At 39.1% G+C, this 18,861-nt stretch overlaps 1 protein-coding gene across 2 annotated transcripts in view; it reads right to left on the minus strand.

The window, feature by feature from the left end:
* Positions 1 to 18,861, minus strand: part of gramd4a (GRAM domain containing 4a) — a 136,164-nt gene that overhangs the window by 10,115 nt on the left and 107,188 nt on the right. For both annotated transcript variants that reach the window (XM_060843182.1, XM_060843183.1), the window contains 2 exons: positions 7,679 to 7,826; positions 2,960 to 3,053 (listed from right to left, as the gene is read on the minus strand). In XM_060843182.1, the coding sequence (XP_060699165.1) occupies positions 2,960 to 3,053; positions 7,679 to 7,826 (242 nt within the window). The remainder of the gene's footprint in view (positions 1 to 2,959; positions 3,054 to 7,678; positions 7,827 to 18,861) is intronic.

The following is an 18,861-nucleotide window of genomic DNA, read 5'->3' on the forward strand; positions in this document are numbered from 1 at the left end:
CACATAACAAATGCACTATAGAGAAACAGTACAAATCTTAAATGAATAAATCCAGGCTTCTCCAGTCCATTTAAATATTTTATTCTTTTAACAAGTGCAGCCAAGCTTGATAAAAGATAGATGGCAGATTTATATGGAAAAATTATTCAATATTACATCTTGATATCAATTATTCTTTTATGTAAACTTATTGAATATTTTGTGATTACAATTTTAAGTATGGAATTTATTCATGTCATAGCACCAGACGATGCTATAAACATTTTGCTAAATATTTAAAAGAGCTTCAATTCCTGAAGTGCTGAACAATGGATAAGGATAAGAAAATTCTGATTTAGTGACAGCCATTGCATTCTCTCTTCAAGTTTAACTTGATGTGAGTCAGCCTCAAAATCTAATTGCTTTACTTATGATTGTTGTGATTGAGAAGAATTTGAAACATATTTCAGAAAGACATTAATATAATGAAATAATATTATTAAATGCAAACAATGAACTCAAAATTTAGCTGTTCACATTTCTAGTTTAAATACTAGAACTTTGGTTTCACTTCTGGAAATTAATTTTCTTATTACTCCTGAATAAAATTAAACAGTTTTAAAATGCTAATTAATAGAACAAGAATGAGAGATTACAAACCTGTCAATTTTTATTAAACATTGGAATAATCCAACAAGGTTTCACTGCAGATTTATTCTTCCAACAAGTCAACATGCAGTTGAATGTACTAGGGAAATATGGCTCTAAATCAGTCTTACTCATTTTGAATTTTTGAAACCCTCATTGAAGTGTAAACAGCATCATCTAATTCAGAATCAGAACTACTTTTGTGCATCATAGATGCCAGTGAAATTAATTCAAGACAATATACAAAAAATATGCAGGGACAATGTCCTCTGATTTCCCCAAGTCACTGGAAAAATTCACTCATGAGGCAATCACGTGACTAGAACGGTCAGAAATGATGAGAAGCCTAACCCCAACCCGATCACAGGTTGGGTATATCCCATGTTTATTACTTTATAAGCCTGTTAGCTATAGATACAAGAGAGGACCAACCTATGAATAGCAAACCTGAGGAGGTTTGAGCAATCAGATATGGAAGTTTCCTTTAAAAATCACTCACAGGATGTGGGCATTGCTGGCTGGGCCAGCATTCATTGACCATCTTAGTTGCCCTTGAGAAGTGATAGTGAGCTGCTTTTGCAGTTCATTTGGTAAAGGCACATCCACAATGCTGTGCAGTAGAGTCCCAGGAATCTGACCCAAAATAGTACCAACATTGGGGGAGTCACCGTAAGAGTAAGATTCTGGAAGACAGTAGCTGATGGTCAATGAGCAGGAAGGTGGAATGCCACAGGTGAGAGCTAGCTGGCATTTTGCCAAGGGCAGGAGGAGGAATCATGCCTGAAGCAGCCTTTAGGATGATGATGTGAGAGAGAATTGGGAGCTGCTTTTTTGCCTAAGAGGTCCTCTGGCTTATAATCATCTGTACAGGTGGAGGGTGCAAGGAGACTGTGGGAAGAAAGGGGCTGCAAGAGAAGGTGAGAGAGCAAGTAAAACAGAAGGGGGTAGGGCTGGAAATGGGAGGGAGTGCACAAGGGTATGGTATAATAAAGGGAGGCCACAAGCAACAGTGGACAGAAAGGGAGTCCATAAGATGGGATTGAAGAGAAGTAGTTATAAAGAACAGTTTCAAACCGGTCAACAAAGGACACACTCACAACTAGGAGCTGGGAAATCTTGAAAGGATTGTGATAATGAATTAGTAGCAAATGAATGTGGCTTTTCTAGTTTAAGGCTCTAGGAAGAAGCCTTTAGTAGATGGCACTGTAATGAACATGGTGTCAATTATTAGATTTAAATGTGTTTCAGATCTGAGGTGCAGTAAAAAGGATATTTGCCTGATTATAATATTTCAGCTTTGTGATGAAAAAAAAATGTTGTACTTTGATTCAAGGTCAATTATGTGCGGCTCTTTCGGGAAACACAAAAACGGTATATCCTTGTGTGATTCAACAGACATAGAATCCCTACAGCACGGAAGCATGCCCTTCGGCCCTACAAGTCCACACTGGCTATCCGAAGAGTATCTCATCCAAACCTATCACCCATTACTCCACATTTACCCCTAACCCTACACATCCCTGAACACTATGGGCAATTTAGCACGGCCAAGTCACCTGATCTGCACATCTTTGGATTGAGGGAGGAAATTGGAACACCCGGAGATGGAGAAAATGTGCAAACTCCACACAGACAGTTGCCAGAGGCTGGAACCGAACCCGTATCCCTGGCACTGTGAGGCTGCAGTGCTAACCACTGAGTCACTGTGCCGCAACATTGTGACTGGACGTAGAGAATTCTTTTAAAAAAAAGGGCAGCAAGCAGAAGATCCTATTTAAAAATCAATGGGAAAAACACTCATTTAAGTGTTTAAACAAAGACCCTAACCTTAACATGGAACATAGCTAGGAATTTTTTCAAATTTTGGTTGCTGAATGATAGCAATACATTGGTTAGTATCTTCCATAGATAAGATATTGCCTTTATTGACATATATCAAAAGCACTGTCACAAAAAACAACTTTTGGATGAGACATCAAGCCAAAGCCCTGTTCGACCTTTCAGAAGGGCACAAAAGATCCCTTGGTGCTACTTTGAAGAGGGCAGGAGGTTCCTCTAGAATGTTTTGGTCAATATTGATCCTTAATCAACACTACAAAACAACATAATCGTTACATTGCTCTTTATGGAATTTTGGTAAGCGGAAATTTGCTGCTGCATTTCCTTCATTACAACAGGGGCCAGACTTAGAAACAGTACATAATTCACAATAGAGGAATTTGGAATGTCTTAAGGCTATTAAATGTATTTTAAATAGTTGAATTGTACCAATAACGAACTTATCCCTGGTTATACACTATGTAGTCTCCATAGAGAACTCAGTATTACTTACTTTTCTGTTACATAGAGAAAACCATTCCGAATGTAGTCAGTGGGTATCTTCTTGTCCCTGTTAATTAGACAGCAGCGCCAGCCATTTTCACATACTGGGGAGACAAAAGCACATTATTTGTGTACGCTCATGAAAAATGAACTTTACTCTGTTCTCCGTACATAACATGTATAACCAAACATACTATTCCTTTCAATATTGGCCTTTATTCAGAATTGACAAAAAAATTCAATTTTTGACTGAGACCCAGGAGAAGAATAATGAATTTAATACAAAATTTAACAACATTTAGTTCTGGAAATAGCAAATATGTTATCTCTATTTTGCAGGCTACTCATTATTCCAATTTGGAATATAGATTAAGGAGCAAATTAGTCAGCCCTCTGACATTGTCCAATGTGACTGATCCATGTCTCAGCTCCACTTACCCTTACCTGACAGTAATCCATTCCAGATACAATTCTTCCAATTGACCCAATCTCAATAGCTTTTCCAGAATGGTTTCCATTTTCACCAAACTTTACATGAAGAAGTGCTTTCTGATATCACCCTGTAAAAGGTCTAGTTCTAAGTTTATGGTTAATCTCATTATTCTATGTTTCTTGTACCAAAAAACTAGTCTCTTTCTATCTACCCTACCAAATTCTTTATTTTAAGCACCTCAAATATTCACCATTAATCTTCTCTACTCAAGAGAACAAAACCTAGTTTATAAGTCAGTAAGAGTTGCACAATCAAAAATCTATGCCTAAATAAGACATAGACCAGGTGACTAGGAATTAGTGCATTGTGAATTACATGGCAATATGTTGCTTAAGGAAAAGAGGCGCCTTAAGTAAGGCATATTGCAACAATATTAAGTATAAGTTAGATTTTTCAGTACTAGAAAGGCTTGTCATTGTTCTAAGGCTTGCTGAAGCTAACAGAAGTCAAGTGAAAGTGACACAGCACAGCTTGGAATTAGTACGTACTCTACTGTTGATCAAGCCAAACAATTGTGCAGAAAGTGTCACCAGCTACAGCAATGTGACCTCTGCGTTTAGGAACTCAAGTGGTTCTGGAGTCACTGTGGCAATCTGTGCGGCCAAGATCTTCTTAGATAGCAAGTTCAATGTTGGTCACAAAAGCTAAGAACATGGAGACAGAAAGGTGACTGCAAGGCAGTCCAAGAGAGTGGGGCAGACTGTCCAAGCATCCAGATGTTCTGCTCGCAATTCAATATTTTATTTGGAAACTGTTGAAGGCATTGGTTCCTGAGAGATGTGCAGTCAGAACCAGATTAATGGCATGAAAGCAGCTCAGCTGTACAAGAGGGGAAGAAGGAAGAGACAGCAGCAGTGATAGGGTATTTGTTAGGGAAACAAGACTTAACAAGACTTGAGGATGGTATGTTGCCTTTGAATACAGGAGAAAACATGCCACTGCAGTTGTATATAACCTTGGTGAGACCTCACCAAGAGTAATGCTTATAGTTTTGGTCTCCTTATGTAGGAGATTTGCCAGATTAATCTCTGGGATTTTAGAATTGTTTTATAAGGAGAGACTGGATCTATGACCTGTATTCCCTGGAGTTTTTAACAATATGGGGTGATCCCAATGGAACTTACATAAGTAGTTTTACATGGCATGACAGGATGGGTGTAGGCAAAACATTTCCCCTGGCTAAAACCAGGGAGCCTAAATTCAGGATAACTGGTAGATCATTTAAGACCAAGATGAGGAAGAATTCTTCATGCAGAGGGTGGTGAATCTTTGGAATCTCTATCCAGAGGGCTGTGGAAGCTCAGTGATTGAGTACATTCAAGACAGAAATCAATCAAAGGGAAACTTTGCTTGAGTCAGTTTAACTAATTTGGCTGGAAGGCTGATTTGAGATCCAGAGTGACACCAACAGCATGGGTTCAATTTCCACACAGCTGAGGTTACCGATAAGGATTCTTCTTCTCAACCTTTACCTTCATCTGCGATATAGTGACCCTCAGGTTAAACCACCACTTGTCATCTCTCTCTAAGAGTAGCCCTTGATCTATAATATTGCGGTGATATTAATGACATCACGGACATGGAGATACTGCAGCAAAGTGACATTGAAGTAGATGATTGAGCAGGATCTAATTGAATGGCAGGGCAGCCTCAATGGGCTGAAAGGTCTACTCCTCTTCCTATATTCCCATATAAATTGTCCTCATAATTTAAGCCTTTTTGCTGCAGTATCTGACTGGTAAATCTGCTCTGCATCCCTCATTTTACCAAAATGTCCATCAAATACAAATCAAAGAGCCACCTCAAAGGAGCAGCACTCTGGATAAACATTGCTCACCTCAAACAACATTATTATCTATCAAATCAGAACATTTGAGGAACTGGGGAAGCTACAAGGTCTGAAGGTGGATAAATCACCCAGACCAGATCAACACCATAGTTCTGAAGGAGATAGCCAAGGAGATTACGGAGGCATTAGTGGTGATCTTTCAAGAATCACTGGAAGCAGGAGGGTTTCAGGGGACCTGAAAATGACTAATGTAACACCATTGTTTAAGAGAGAAGGCAGAACATAGGATATTATAGGCCAGTTAACCTGACCTTGATAGTTGGTAAGATTTTAGAGTCCATTACTAAGGACAAGATTGCAGAACACTTGGAAGCGCATGGTAAAATAGGGCAGAGTCAGCATGGCTTCATCAAGGGGAGGTCATTCACGACAATTCTTTTAGGAGGTAACACGTATTTTAGACAAAGGTGAGTCAGCAGTTGTGACCTATTTGGATTTCCAGAAGACCTTTGACAAGGTGCCGCACAGGAAGTTGCTAAATAAGATAAGGATGTTAGGGACAAGGTACTGACATGGACAGAGGATTGGCTGACTGGCAGAAGCCAGAGTTGGGATAATGCAGTCTTTTCCGGAATGGCATCCAATGACTAGTGGAGTCCTGCAGGAGTCACTGCTGAGGCCACAACTATTCAGGTTATCTGGACAAAGAAACTGAGGGCATTAGGTCATCCGTAAACTTAGTAACAAAGATGGAGAAAGGGGGACAGATAGTGTTGAGGTAGCAGGGAAGCTGCAGAGGGATTTGAACAGGCTCCGAGAAAGGGCAAAGAAGTGGCAGATTGAATTCAATCTGGGAACGTGAGAGGTTATGCACCTTGGTGGGAAGATAGAGGTGTAGACTATTTTCTAAATGGTAAAAGACCTCAGAAATTTGAAGCACAAAGGGACTTAAGTGTCCTAGTTCAGGAATCTCGTAACATTAATGCACAGGCTCAGATGGCAATTAGGAAGGCAATTGCAATATTAGCATTTATTTTGAGAGGGGCTAGAATACAAGAGCAGTGATGCATGACTGTATAAGGTTCTTGTCAGATACGTTTAGAGAACTGAGAGCAGTTTTGGGCCTCATATCCCAGGAAGGATGTGTTGTCTTTGAAGGGGGTCTGGAGGAGGTTTACAATAATGATCTTGGGGATGAGGGCTTGTAATATGAGGAGTGGTTGAGGACTCTAGGTCTGTACTCACTGGAGTTTAGAAGGATCGCAGTGGAACTCATTGAAACCTACATAAAACAGAGGCGTGGATAGAGTGGACATGGAAAAGATGATTCCACTAGTAAGAGTAACTATGGCCCAGGCCACAGCCTTAGAGTGAAGGCATGACCCTTCAGGACAGAGATGAAGAGTTTCTTCAGTCAGAGGGTGGTGAATGTGTGGAATTTATTGCCACAAAAGGCTGTGAAGACTAATGCACTGAGTGTACTTAAGGCAGATGGCTAGATTGATTCTCCCCACTAGTCAAGAACTTACGGCTACGGGAAGACGACAGGAATGTGAGATGAGAAACATATTAGCCATGATCGAATGGTGGAGCAGACTTGAAGAGCTGAATGATCTCATTCTGCTCTTTTGCTTTCTGGTCTAAGATGCTGAAATAATTGCAGGTTCCTGCGAGACAACAGTATCTAGTGATATGAAGTGAAAATGAGCAAGTAGAGACAAAGTAAAGCAACCATCCTTTTGTGTGGCCGACTCTTGTTCCTCTGTTACTTAAATAAGGCTGCTTAATTCCTCATGGCATTGCACACTAGGAGTGAAAAGCAAATAAATATTTAGAAGAGAAAAAGGTAAGAAAGCAGGATGTTCTGAAAAATGGGAAAATCAATTATGCAAACAGGAGTTAGAGGTAGGTAGGAAAGAGGTGGCCATGGGGTGGGCAAGATGAATTTTCTCAGTTAAGCCAAGTTAAAAGGCAGCAAATGACACAGAGATTCATAAATCCTGGAATCTATTGTGTATAACTAAAGGTTTAAAAAAAATTAAAAAGGACAGAGATTACTAATGAGGTGCAATAGATGGAAGTGCAAAAGTTGAGGGTACAAACTAAGTTACTAGATTTCTTTAAATACTTATACAAACAACTGCAGACTCAAAACATTTACACTACAACAGAAAGACATCGAGAGCTTGCAATTATTTGCAGATTCAAGGAATACTTTTGGAATTAGATCTCAACATAGTCTGCAGTAGCAACAGTCTTGACAGTTAAATTTTCATGAATTTAATATACAAAACAAACTTACATGTACTGTCGACATATATTGCATCCAAATATGAAGGAATAACATTTATTTTCCTCTTGTTAGGCCCTGACATTGGAGTGCTCAGGGCATTTTTAAATGTAATTAATTATTATAATAAATTATCAATTTTTTAAAAAAAAGATACCTGGTAAAGGGCGCTCATTCTCTGCTAAATTGAAGATCTCACTGAAGCTGCTTTTTTTGGAGCTGTGTGAACGTGCACCATCATCCTCCCTGCTATATACAGACATGCTGTTGGCAGTTACATTGGACCTTGACACAACTGTTGGAATCTGTGGAAATATTACAATCAATGTGGGTTTGGATCATATTAAGCTTTAAACCACATGGCTTGAACTACTGTTCAGCCTTCCACAAAGGTAGTCCCAATTCATGGTATTTATATTCAGTTGTTAAATTTTTTTTGAAATTATTAATTTATAAAACTAAATTATTTCTATTATTGTACCTTCTGTCCTTTCATATTTCTTTGAACTTTTTTTAAACCAGTTTATGAAAATTTGCAGGATGAGCGCTTTAATGCCTTCTTCTATTTGCCAAGTCATCTCACCAGTGCATTGTTTTTAGCCAGAAATAAAAAGGGCACTGGTTACCAGTAAGGTGCAATAAATGGAAATGCAAAAGTTGTGAGAATACAAACTATGTGTAATCAATGTTAAAATATGAAGAATTTTGTGTTTGCAAAATACAGATGAGCATGTTCAACTGACTTCCTGGAGCACATCCATCAGGAAAGCTCATTTGATTGAAGTAACATCTGTATGAATCAAAATGCAATAATTCTACACAGTGCTTTTGAACAAAATTACTTACTCAATATTTGGGATTATTATGAGAAAGTTCTGAAACAAATGATGAGATTACCTTGTATTCAGGTTGAAGGAGCACACATTAGAACTTCTGGGGCAGACTTTAATATATTCCTAAAGATATTCTATCAATTAGACAATAAGTTATCCGAAAGTGCCAATCTCCTCATACAGACTATTTCAGTTTCCTGTGATTCCACCCCCCTCCACCCCAATTTGGATGGATTGTAAAAATTACTTTAATAAAAATAAATTAGACCTTTAAAAAATAATGGTACCAATCTTCCAAGCAGTGGCACTGATGAGCCGTTTTCTGCTATATCAAAGATTCTCCAAATTGGAGGCTGCTGGTCTTTTCTTCCAGGATTCTCCAAGCTCGGCTGTCATAGAAATGCAGAGTGCATCTATTGGAGTGGAATGAATTAAGCTAAGGTTGGGTACTCCACCTTCTGATAAGGTTAGCTGGGTAGGTAGGGATTAGGACCGGCTGGGGGTGAGACAGGTGGTTGAAAGATAGTCGAGTCTGGGAGATAGTTGGGTTGAGTGTGCTGATGTGTAGGCAGACCTCGTCCTACTCATCCTCACTTTGTGAGGAGCTAGTTAGTGTGGATTGGTGGGAGAATCGTGGGGGTGGTGTGTTGTTGATTGCCTAGTTAAACAGGGGTTAGAGCATGTTTACATCTGCCTGACATTTCCTTGGTAACTATCCAGGTAAAACCTTTGGCACTGCCTGAAGTTTCTAACTCTAGCTCGGAGTCAGTATAATAGGGCAGTTGAACTGTCCACTGAACACAAACTTCCTGAGCAAATCCCACATGGATTTGTATGTCAGGTCTTCTTCAGGGTCCCATAGTGTTACTTCAGTTGAATATCTTGTCTCCACCAATCCAGAAATAGGATGATTTGGCCAAATGAATGTGCGTCTTTAAGTGAATGAGGAGAAAAATACTGCTATGGAAAACAAATATCAAACCTTGTGACATGACAGAGGAAAAGTGAAAAATTTAAGCTTTGGTTGGAAACCAAATCTCGAGTACAGTTTGAAACATTTTATGAAAAAATTGAAAATTTATTCTTTATTTGCAAGCATCATCTGATACAATACATTACTTGGCATATTAACAGCATCTGTGCTCATTTTCTAATTCAAAAATATGTTTTATTTGTATATAAATTTACCACTTTAAAGGACGCACAGTGAAATCTTGGTTCAGACTGAGTAAGATGACTCTTCTGCAATTTTGAATTCTTGTAATAAAGTGATAGAAGGTTCATCAATTGCACTACCAAGCAGCACCCAGTTTGACCTTATCTGCCTTGATTCAAACATACATAAAACAGCAGAATTCCAGAGGTGAGGTGAGAGTCACAACCTTCGACATTAAAGCCACATTTGACTGACTGTGGCATCAAGGAACCCTAGCAAAACTGGAATCGACAGTACCGGAGTATATTCTCCACTGGCTGGAGTCATATCTGGTATCGAGGAATATGATTGTGTTTATTGGAGTTCAGTCATCTCAGCTCGGCAGGAGGTCCTCAGTGCAGTGTCCTAGCCCCAAACATTTTCAACTGACCTTGCCTCCATCTTAAGGTCAGAAGTGTGGACTGCATAATGTTCAGCACCATTCACAACTCCTCAGATACTAAATCAGTCTACGCTCAAACGCAATTTGGACTGGATTAGGTTTGGGCTGACAACTGGCAGGTAACATTTGTGACATACAAAAGCCAGACAATGAGCATCTCTAATAAGAGACAATCTAACCACTAGTCATGCTGCCATCCTTAATCTCCTACTGTCAACATCTTTGGGTTTACCATTGACCAGAAACTCAAATGGACTCGCCACATAAACACAGTGGCAACAACAGCAGGTCAGACACAAGAAATACTGCGGCAAGTAACTCACCTCCTGACATGCCAAAGACTTTCCACCATCTAAAACACACAAGTCAACAATGTGATAGAATATTCCACATTTGCTTGGATGGCTGTAGCTCCAACAACACTCCTGAAGCTTGGCATCTTTCAGGACAAAGCAGCCCACTTAACTGGCACCACATTTATAAACATACACACCTTCCAACAATGACAGACAGTAGCAGCAGTGTAGTACCATCTATAAGATGTACCAAAGATCCTTAAACAGCCACTTCCAAACCTAACACCACTTCCATCTAGAAGGACAAATGCAACAGGTGCAATGGGGACACAGCCACTTGCAAGTTCCCTTCCAAGCCAGTAGCTATCTCAGCTCGGATATATATTACTGCTCCTTCATTGTTGCCGAGTGAAAGTCCTGGAATTCCCTTTTGAACGAGTCAATTTACAGCACATAGTCTGCAGCAGCTCAAGACGACAGCTCACAACCACCTTCTCAAGGGCAAGTAGGGCACAGCAATAAATGCTGCTTGAGCCAACAATACCCACATCCCAAGAGTGATTAAAAAAATGTTACAATATTTACAAAAAGTAAAATTGGTGAATTAAGACAACAATTCAGATATCTTTTTAGAATTAGAATTCCTAGTGTGAAAACAGGCCCTTCGGCCCAACAAGACCACACCAACCCTCTGAAGAGTAACCCATTCCCCAACCCTATTACTCTATATTTCCCCTGACTAATGCACCTAACCTACACACCCCTGAACACTATAGGCAATTTAACTTGGCCAATTTCCCTAACCTGCATATCTTTGGACTGTGGAAAGAAACCAGAGCACCCGGAGAAAACCCAAGCACACACAGGGAGAATTTGCAAACTCCACACAGACAGTAGCCTGAGGCTGGAATCAAACCCAGGTCCCTGGCGTTGGTCAGTGCTAACCACTGAGCCACTGCACCACCCGCAATTCTCAAGTTTTTGTGAATATTCTACAGCCTAAATAAAATTTACTGGCTCATGTCAAATATCTCTTGTCCTGTAGACATACAAACACAGAGGAGGAGGTTAAAAGTTTACTTTACTTTATATGCATACAGCCATCACATGGGGAAAATCTCATCAGCTTGGGTTGGATTCAAAACAAAATGTCAAAGTTAGGAACCTGCATACTAACCCATTTAGTTATAGTCACAGGCAGTTGCTAAGGCAAATTCTGCATGATCCAGACAATTAAGAAGTCCCAATGAAAATGAACATAGCAGTCTAAAAACTTATGTATTGAATGATTTTGAGAATTTATGCATTTAAATATTATCCGGATCTATGTTTGAAAATATGAAATTACAACTTCTAGTACATAGTAACTGAAAGTTGAGCTTACATGATGACACTAAGTTTTGTTTTGAGAGGAGGGAAGAAAGTCAGTCCAACATCTGACCCAGCCGTTGAAAACATATTTGCCACTAGATGGTGCTATTGCATTTATTTTCAGAACTTCACATGCGTTTCTTAACCTTAAGAAAGCACATTGATCTAAAAAAAACTCTGGCCACCACCAAAATAATAAATGAAAATAGTAATTAGAAAGGGTTCAACATAGACCTCCTCAACTTTTTACTTACCTACATTCATGAAAATATTCTACTGCCAAATAATATATGTTTGAAATTGGTATTTAAAATTGTATGAGCTAGATAAAGTTACATCACAAAACTCCTTCAATGGCTCAGAGATGAAGGCTTATATCTCAGCCAAACAGTCCAGGAAGTGGAAACATTCAGGCTTGCTGTTTGACTTCCAGTTCAAATGAGCTACAATCTCCTCCAGTTATTTGATTTGATTGATTTATCGTCACATGTATCAAAGTACAGTGTAAAGCTTTGTTTATGAGCAGTACAGGTAGATCATAGTAAGCAAGGGTATACAGATCAAAAAGACTTACTCAGACGCATAAGGTGTGTGCTCGGTGAGATCAACATTAGCAATATCAGCACTATTTGAGGCTAGAGAGTCCATTCATCGGTCTAATAATGGTCAGGAAGAATCCATTCCTGAAGCTGCTGGTGTTCGGGCTTCTTGTACCTTCTGTCTGATGGAAGAGGCTGTAGGTGATCATTACCAGGGTGCAATGAGTCTTTAATGATGTTGACAGCCTTTCTGTGGCAGCGAGCTGTGCAAGGTTGGCTTTCATGATGGCCTGGGCTGTACAGACTACCTTCTGTAATTTCATATGGTCCTGCGCAGAGCAGTTGCCATACCAGGCTTTTATGTACCAGAATACAATATGACTTCAATAGTGCATGTGTAGAAGTTGGTGCAGGTCCTTATGGACATGCCAAATTTCCTGAGTTACCTGAGGGAGAAGAGGTGTTGTCCCTTCGTGACCGCTGCATCTACATGGGAAGTTCACGACAGGATTCTCGTCATCCGAGGAACTTGACGGTCTCCACGCTCTCAACCTCAGTTTCGTTGTGTATATGTGGGCATGGTCTCCTCCTTTCTTTCTGAAGTCAATGATCAGTTCTTTAGTTTTGCTGATGCTGACAGAGAGGCTGTTTTCATTGCACCATATCACCATCTCTCTTCAGAATTTTGGCTTGCCATTGTTAGATATCTATCCAACTGTGGTAATGGTGTCAGCGAAATTGTAGATGGCGTTCATTTGGAATTTGGCAACAATGGTGGGTGTCCATGGAGTAAGTAGGAGGCTGAGGACACATCCTTGGGGGGCTCCAGTTTTGAGTGTTATTGTTGAGGAAGTGCAGTTACCTAGCTTCCCGATTGCGGTCTGTGGGTCAGAAAGCTGAGGATCCAGTTGCAGAGGGCAGAGCTGAGACCAAAGTCATGGAATTTTGAGATCAGTCTGGAGGGGATAATAGTGTTGAAGGCAGAGATGCAGTCAATAAGCAGGAGTCTGATGTAGGTGTTGTTGTCATCCAGATGTTCCAAGGATGAGTGCAGAGCTACAGATATGGCACCCGCTGTGGACCTGTTACATTGGTAGGCAAATTGGAGGAGATCGAGGCAGGTTAGGAGACTAAAGTTGATGTGGGCTATGACCAGCCTCTCGAAGCACTTCATGATTATTGAGGTTAGAGCCACTGGACAGTAGTCATTAAGGCACATTGCGTGTGCTTTCACAGGTAGGGGGATGAAGTAGACATTGAAGTTCAACGTTAGGTATACCAACAAAGTGATCTTTGTCTAGAAACCAACTCTTGTAGCCTTGCTACTGTCTCAGACTGGCACTAACACTGGCATCCTATTAAACCCCAAGTTGCATTTCCAACCCGTTATCCTCTCCATGAGGAAGGCTTTCCCCTTGGAATATTTTCCAAATTTGCCTCAGTTCATCTGCTACAAATCAACTAATTAATTCAGACTTAGACAAACCCCTGTGGGAACTTCTGATTTGGCCACAGCAGCAGCATGGATAGAAGCACAGCACTGCATATGAAAGAAACATGTTTGGAATACCAAATAAAAAAACACAAGACCACCAATATCCTGTTTTTTTTTCAAAATGCACGAATCACCTTCTGATCCTATTGTTAAACATCTCAAATCAAAGATTCTCAGAACACAGCAACACCCATCACCTATAAAAAGCATATTTCTGCCACATTCCCAAGCCAAGTGCTCCTAGTGGATTTTAAGGTAAGAAGAGAGCAGCAGTCATTATGGTAACATATTTATAGCTACACAATTGGCACTTTTGAGCATTATTTTCTTTCCTGCCCCTCAAACAATGTGAAGAGTTCCAAGGATGAGTGCAGAGCTACGGATATGGCACCCGCTGTGGACCTGTTACATCAGTAGACAAAGTGGAGGACATCGAGGCAGGTTGGGAGACTAAAGTTGATGTGGGTTGGTTTAGAGCAGCTACTTCATAGTGCACAAAAAAATTGATCTACAATTCTGTTGGTGGAATCATGAATTGAAATTTAGAAGCAGCAAGTCTGCGACGTTGGCAGCAAATACCAAGATAAGTGTGACTGAAGTGCCCACAAGCAATCACGGAGACACAAGATTGAAGCAGCAGCAGACCATACCCTCACAGAAGTTTGCCCTACCATTCACCATGTTTGACGGCTTCACATGATTAGCCTTCAACTCCATTTTCTCACCTACCCACCATTCTCTAATATCAAGATCAAAAATCTATTTATTCAGACTCAGCTAAATTCAATTAAAAATAATCCACAATTCTCTCGGGTAGAGCATTACAGACAGTCACCAACCCTTTGGATGAAGAAACTGCACCAGTTATAAATTATCGTATCTTTAAACAGAAACTGTGCTACCATGTTTTAGATACCCTAGCTTGCTTATGTTCTGCTAAACTCCTTCAGAAGGCAAATACATCAGTGAGATCACGTCTCCTTCCAAACACCAGTGAATGTTTGCTGTACTACCTCTAATCAAGGGGGTTTCAATTTATGAATATCTGGCTTATGAATGCTTGAACGTACAAACACAATCCCATATATGGTATTAATTTTTAAAGAACCGACATATAAACATTTCCTGTGCTTACTACTGGTTGTTTTCCATTGACTTACATTGTGCTATGACTTCCGAACAAATCGATTTGTGAATGGATTCCAAAACAGGACTGGTTCACAGCCCAGGGACTGCCTATATTTAAGGAAGAATTTCCTTGTACAAAGACTAAAACTGTACACAGTATTTCAGTTGTGGTCTCATCAAATTCTAGTACAACTCCAGTAAGTCCTCTTTATCTTGTACACCCATTGTTTAGAATTAAAGGCCAATATTTCACTTTACCATCCAAATTGATTGCTGTATCTTGGAAAATAACTTTGTTTACCTTCAGCCAGCATTAAGCTTAACATAAGCTAATTAACTGTGCACAACATTTACAAGCTTCACATATTTTCAAAATTATTCTGCTTTTCTACCACATTCTAGTCCATTGGCCAGTTTGCTGTCCATTCACTCAACAGGTCTACTGCTTTACAGATAGATACGATCTTCCCTATAACTTAATTTCAAACCATCTTTACATCGTCATCAAACTTAGATATATTACTCCATTTCACTTCAACCAATTCTTTAATATTGATTGCAAATCATTGAAACCCCTCATTGATCTCTGCAGCATTAAATTAATGATCATCTGCCAACTTGAAAATGCCCCATTTACATCTCTGATTTGTGCCATTAACCAATTTTCTATCCATATTAATGTATTACCTCCGTCAACTCCATGAGACCTTGTCTTGTGTTAATCTTTTAATGTGACAGCTTATCAAATGCCTTTTGTAAATCCAGATATACTACATGTACTTTATCAAGCTCTTTACCAACCCACTGATTGCATTTTAAAAGAAAATTTGTCAATCTTTATTTCCCTTTCATAAAACCACGTTGATTTTCTCTGATCATAGTGTTGTTAATTGATTTGGTGATGGTGGTGGTGGTGGGGTGCGCTTGTAGTTTCTTTATAAACTTTTCACGGAGTCCTATGGCACAGATGTACTGACCTAGAAAGTGCAGTATCAATTAACATTCACACAGCTCCTTAAACAACCACGATCACTATCGTCTAGGACAAAGGCAGCAGATGCAAGGGAATACTTGCATGTTCCACTCCTGAATTCCCTGCTTGACTGCATTGTAAGTCTACTTAGAACATGTGGATTGCAGCAGTACAGAAGGCAGCTCACCACCAATTTCTCAAGGGCAACTAGGAATTATCAAGGCCAAGCCAGCGCTGGCCACACCCCATGAATGAAAACAAAAAGTTCCACCTGCTTCAGAGGTCTGTCCAAGCAGGTTGATTAAAATTATACTCGAATTAAAGGTCATTTGGTGCAATGGTAGTCTCCTTATCTCTGCATCTGAAGCTTGGTTTCAAATCTCACTTGCCATGGAAGTGTACACCAAAACAAGTTGCTGTAAAATAAAAAGGAGTCTTGTAGCACAGTGGTGGTGTCCCTACATCTGGGCTGGAAAGTCTAGACTAGGTTCAAGTCCCACTTATTATAACGTTATGTCATAACATGCCTGACAAGTTGATTTTTAAAAAACTCTATTCATGATAAAAAGGTTTCTGTCTCACTGACTGGCTTGGATCTAATTGGTACCACATTGCAATTGCACAGTTAAGACTTCATTTGACCTTCCAACGGACTGATGTCAGGTTAACTTTGTTTGAAGTCCCCCATTTTCTCATTCCCTCTTCTTGATAGCAGCGTTACATTTGTAAAATTGAACTGTCAATATATTCTTCCACTTTAATGGATTGGAATTGGCAAACTGTGCATGTGAAACACTGACAGAATCCCGTGTCAGCCAAGGCACAGTTAGGGACACATTTGGCTCTGAATTTGACAATTTCAGTTTCAAGTATTACCCCAAGGCTTGAGCAAAAAAAAATCAAAGCTAATTGATATTCCAGTACAGTGCTGAGGAGATGGCACACTGCTGGAGTTGCCAGCTTTCAGATATAGATTCAAATGCATTATTTGCTCAGAACAGCAAGAGCTGTTTAGCGGCTAATAGAGACCTAACTCACTGCAAGCTCTACATCAATTTTATGGTTTAATTTACCTTTCTTTGCCTGCAATCTACTGTTCCCTTAACATCCAATAGTCATAAAAAAAGACAGACATGCTTCCAATTAATTGTTTAGCAGCATAGTCCTGTCAACATGTTAGAGGGCCAGAGAATGCAAGAAAAAAAAAATCACCTTTAAGTGGAAATGCAATCCAGAAAACTTAAACGGATTTTGTCTATCCTTCAGTCTCGAATATCTACAAAGTGACACAGAAGATTCTTGTTTTGTTTAACCTCATGCAAAAAAGTTATGATGTAATTATCAAAGTAAATGTAAAACTTTTATTATAATTGTCTAATACTTGAGCACTTAATGGTTGCTGATACACCTCTGGTGCAAGTGGGATTTGAAATGAAGCCTTCTGGCCCAGAGGTCAGGATACTGCCACTGTGCCACAGGAGTTCTGGTCTCTGAAACAATTTCCATGTCCAAATGTGGCACACTTGATAAAAACCTTCCTCACCATTGAATTAGTTGTTTTTCTAGTCATATTCCTATATATATCCTCTTCACCCCATACAGAACTGTGCAGCTCCCACTGCATCCTGCATGGACTCTCCCTCTTCACCTCTGATTGCTGTATTATATTGCCTCCTATTACCAATACCTAACATTTAAAGTTTCCATCCTCAACGTTAACACATGGTCTTAGCTCCAAACCACTGCCAGTGCTGAAAGTCTCAAAACTGCTTTCTTCTAACTCTGCTCTCATTTGCATTCCAAAACCTTTTCATCCCAGCAGCCATCCAAGTCTTGAACTCTGGGATTCTCTCCTTGTACCTCTGCACCATCCTTTTCTGCTTTGCCATATGCTTTATTAAGGAATGATGCCTCAATTTTTTTTAAAAAAAGCAGAAGAAAAATTGTGCATATGATTAATAAGCAACATTCCTAATTTTTGTCCATTTCTTTGCAGAAGTTATGGAAAATCCACATAGTAGGGCATAGCAGTACAAAAACTGAGTAAGGAGAGACAAAAGGGTATGACACTTAGAAATATAACTGAAAACTATTACATTTAATATTCAATAATTCATTTTCACAAATTTTCTGATTCAGCCAGCACTAAAACCACTAACTTATCATTAAAAATTGTCTTCAATTGTAAAGGTAATTTGCTGGTTCAGTTTGTAACTTCTTTTATGTGGAGTCTCGAAAGCCAGACTTGATACACTGAAGCGATCTATTAATATGTTACTTAGAGTCTCCAGAAACAAATCATTTGATCTCCAATTCTGCTCAATAAATCAATTCTACTTGATCGGAGGCAGATTGTGTCACACATTAATGTGCAATTATATCATTATGAAAAGTTATCATTGAGATTGAAATAGAACAGATGTAACTGATCCAGTGGCTAAGGATTAACAACAAAACTCTCTTTAAAGTGCTCTTTAAACAAAACAATTCTAATTAAATGATCAGAAATTCATTTTAAGAAAATCACTAAAAAAGCAGGTGAATTTTATCTTTAAGCTTAAGAGATAAGAAGCTACACAGTTGGACTCTCAAAGAAAATACAGGAAAAAAACATTGCAGTAAAATGCATCAGATGATTTTGTCAAGTAAGTTTTTAACATGTAACTTTCAAAACACCTTTCATAGTCCTAACACTTTCCATGACAAGCATATTACTAAGCTATTTAACAGTACTAAAACAAACAAGACAAACATGACAATTTCAACAAGATCACACTTCACTCAATATCAAAACCCAATAAATAATCCTTAAATTTATGAAAACGGACAATTTTAAAACTACACAATATACTTAAAACTTTTAGAGACTTATACCGTACCTTTTCAAACCCTGACAGCTAGCAGGAAAAGAAACAATAAAACACATGTAACAGAGACAAATGATATTGTGGCTACTCTACAGGTGCTAAATTTAATCAATTAGCTTTCTAAACTATACCTAGCCCAGCACATTCTCCTTTCTCTCTCTCTCAAACACACACACACAAACAAACATACATACATAAATAAATATAAACCGAACTAAATTAGAAACTTGTTAATGGTGG

Source organism: Hemiscyllium ocellatum, chromosome 23 (assembly GCF_020745735.1).
Source record: "Hemiscyllium ocellatum isolate sHemOce1 chromosome 23, sHemOce1.pat.X.cur, whole genome shotgun sequence".
Classification (NCBI taxonomy): Eukaryota; Metazoa; Chordata; class Chondrichthyes; order Orectolobiformes; family Hemiscylliidae; genus Hemiscyllium; species Hemiscyllium ocellatum.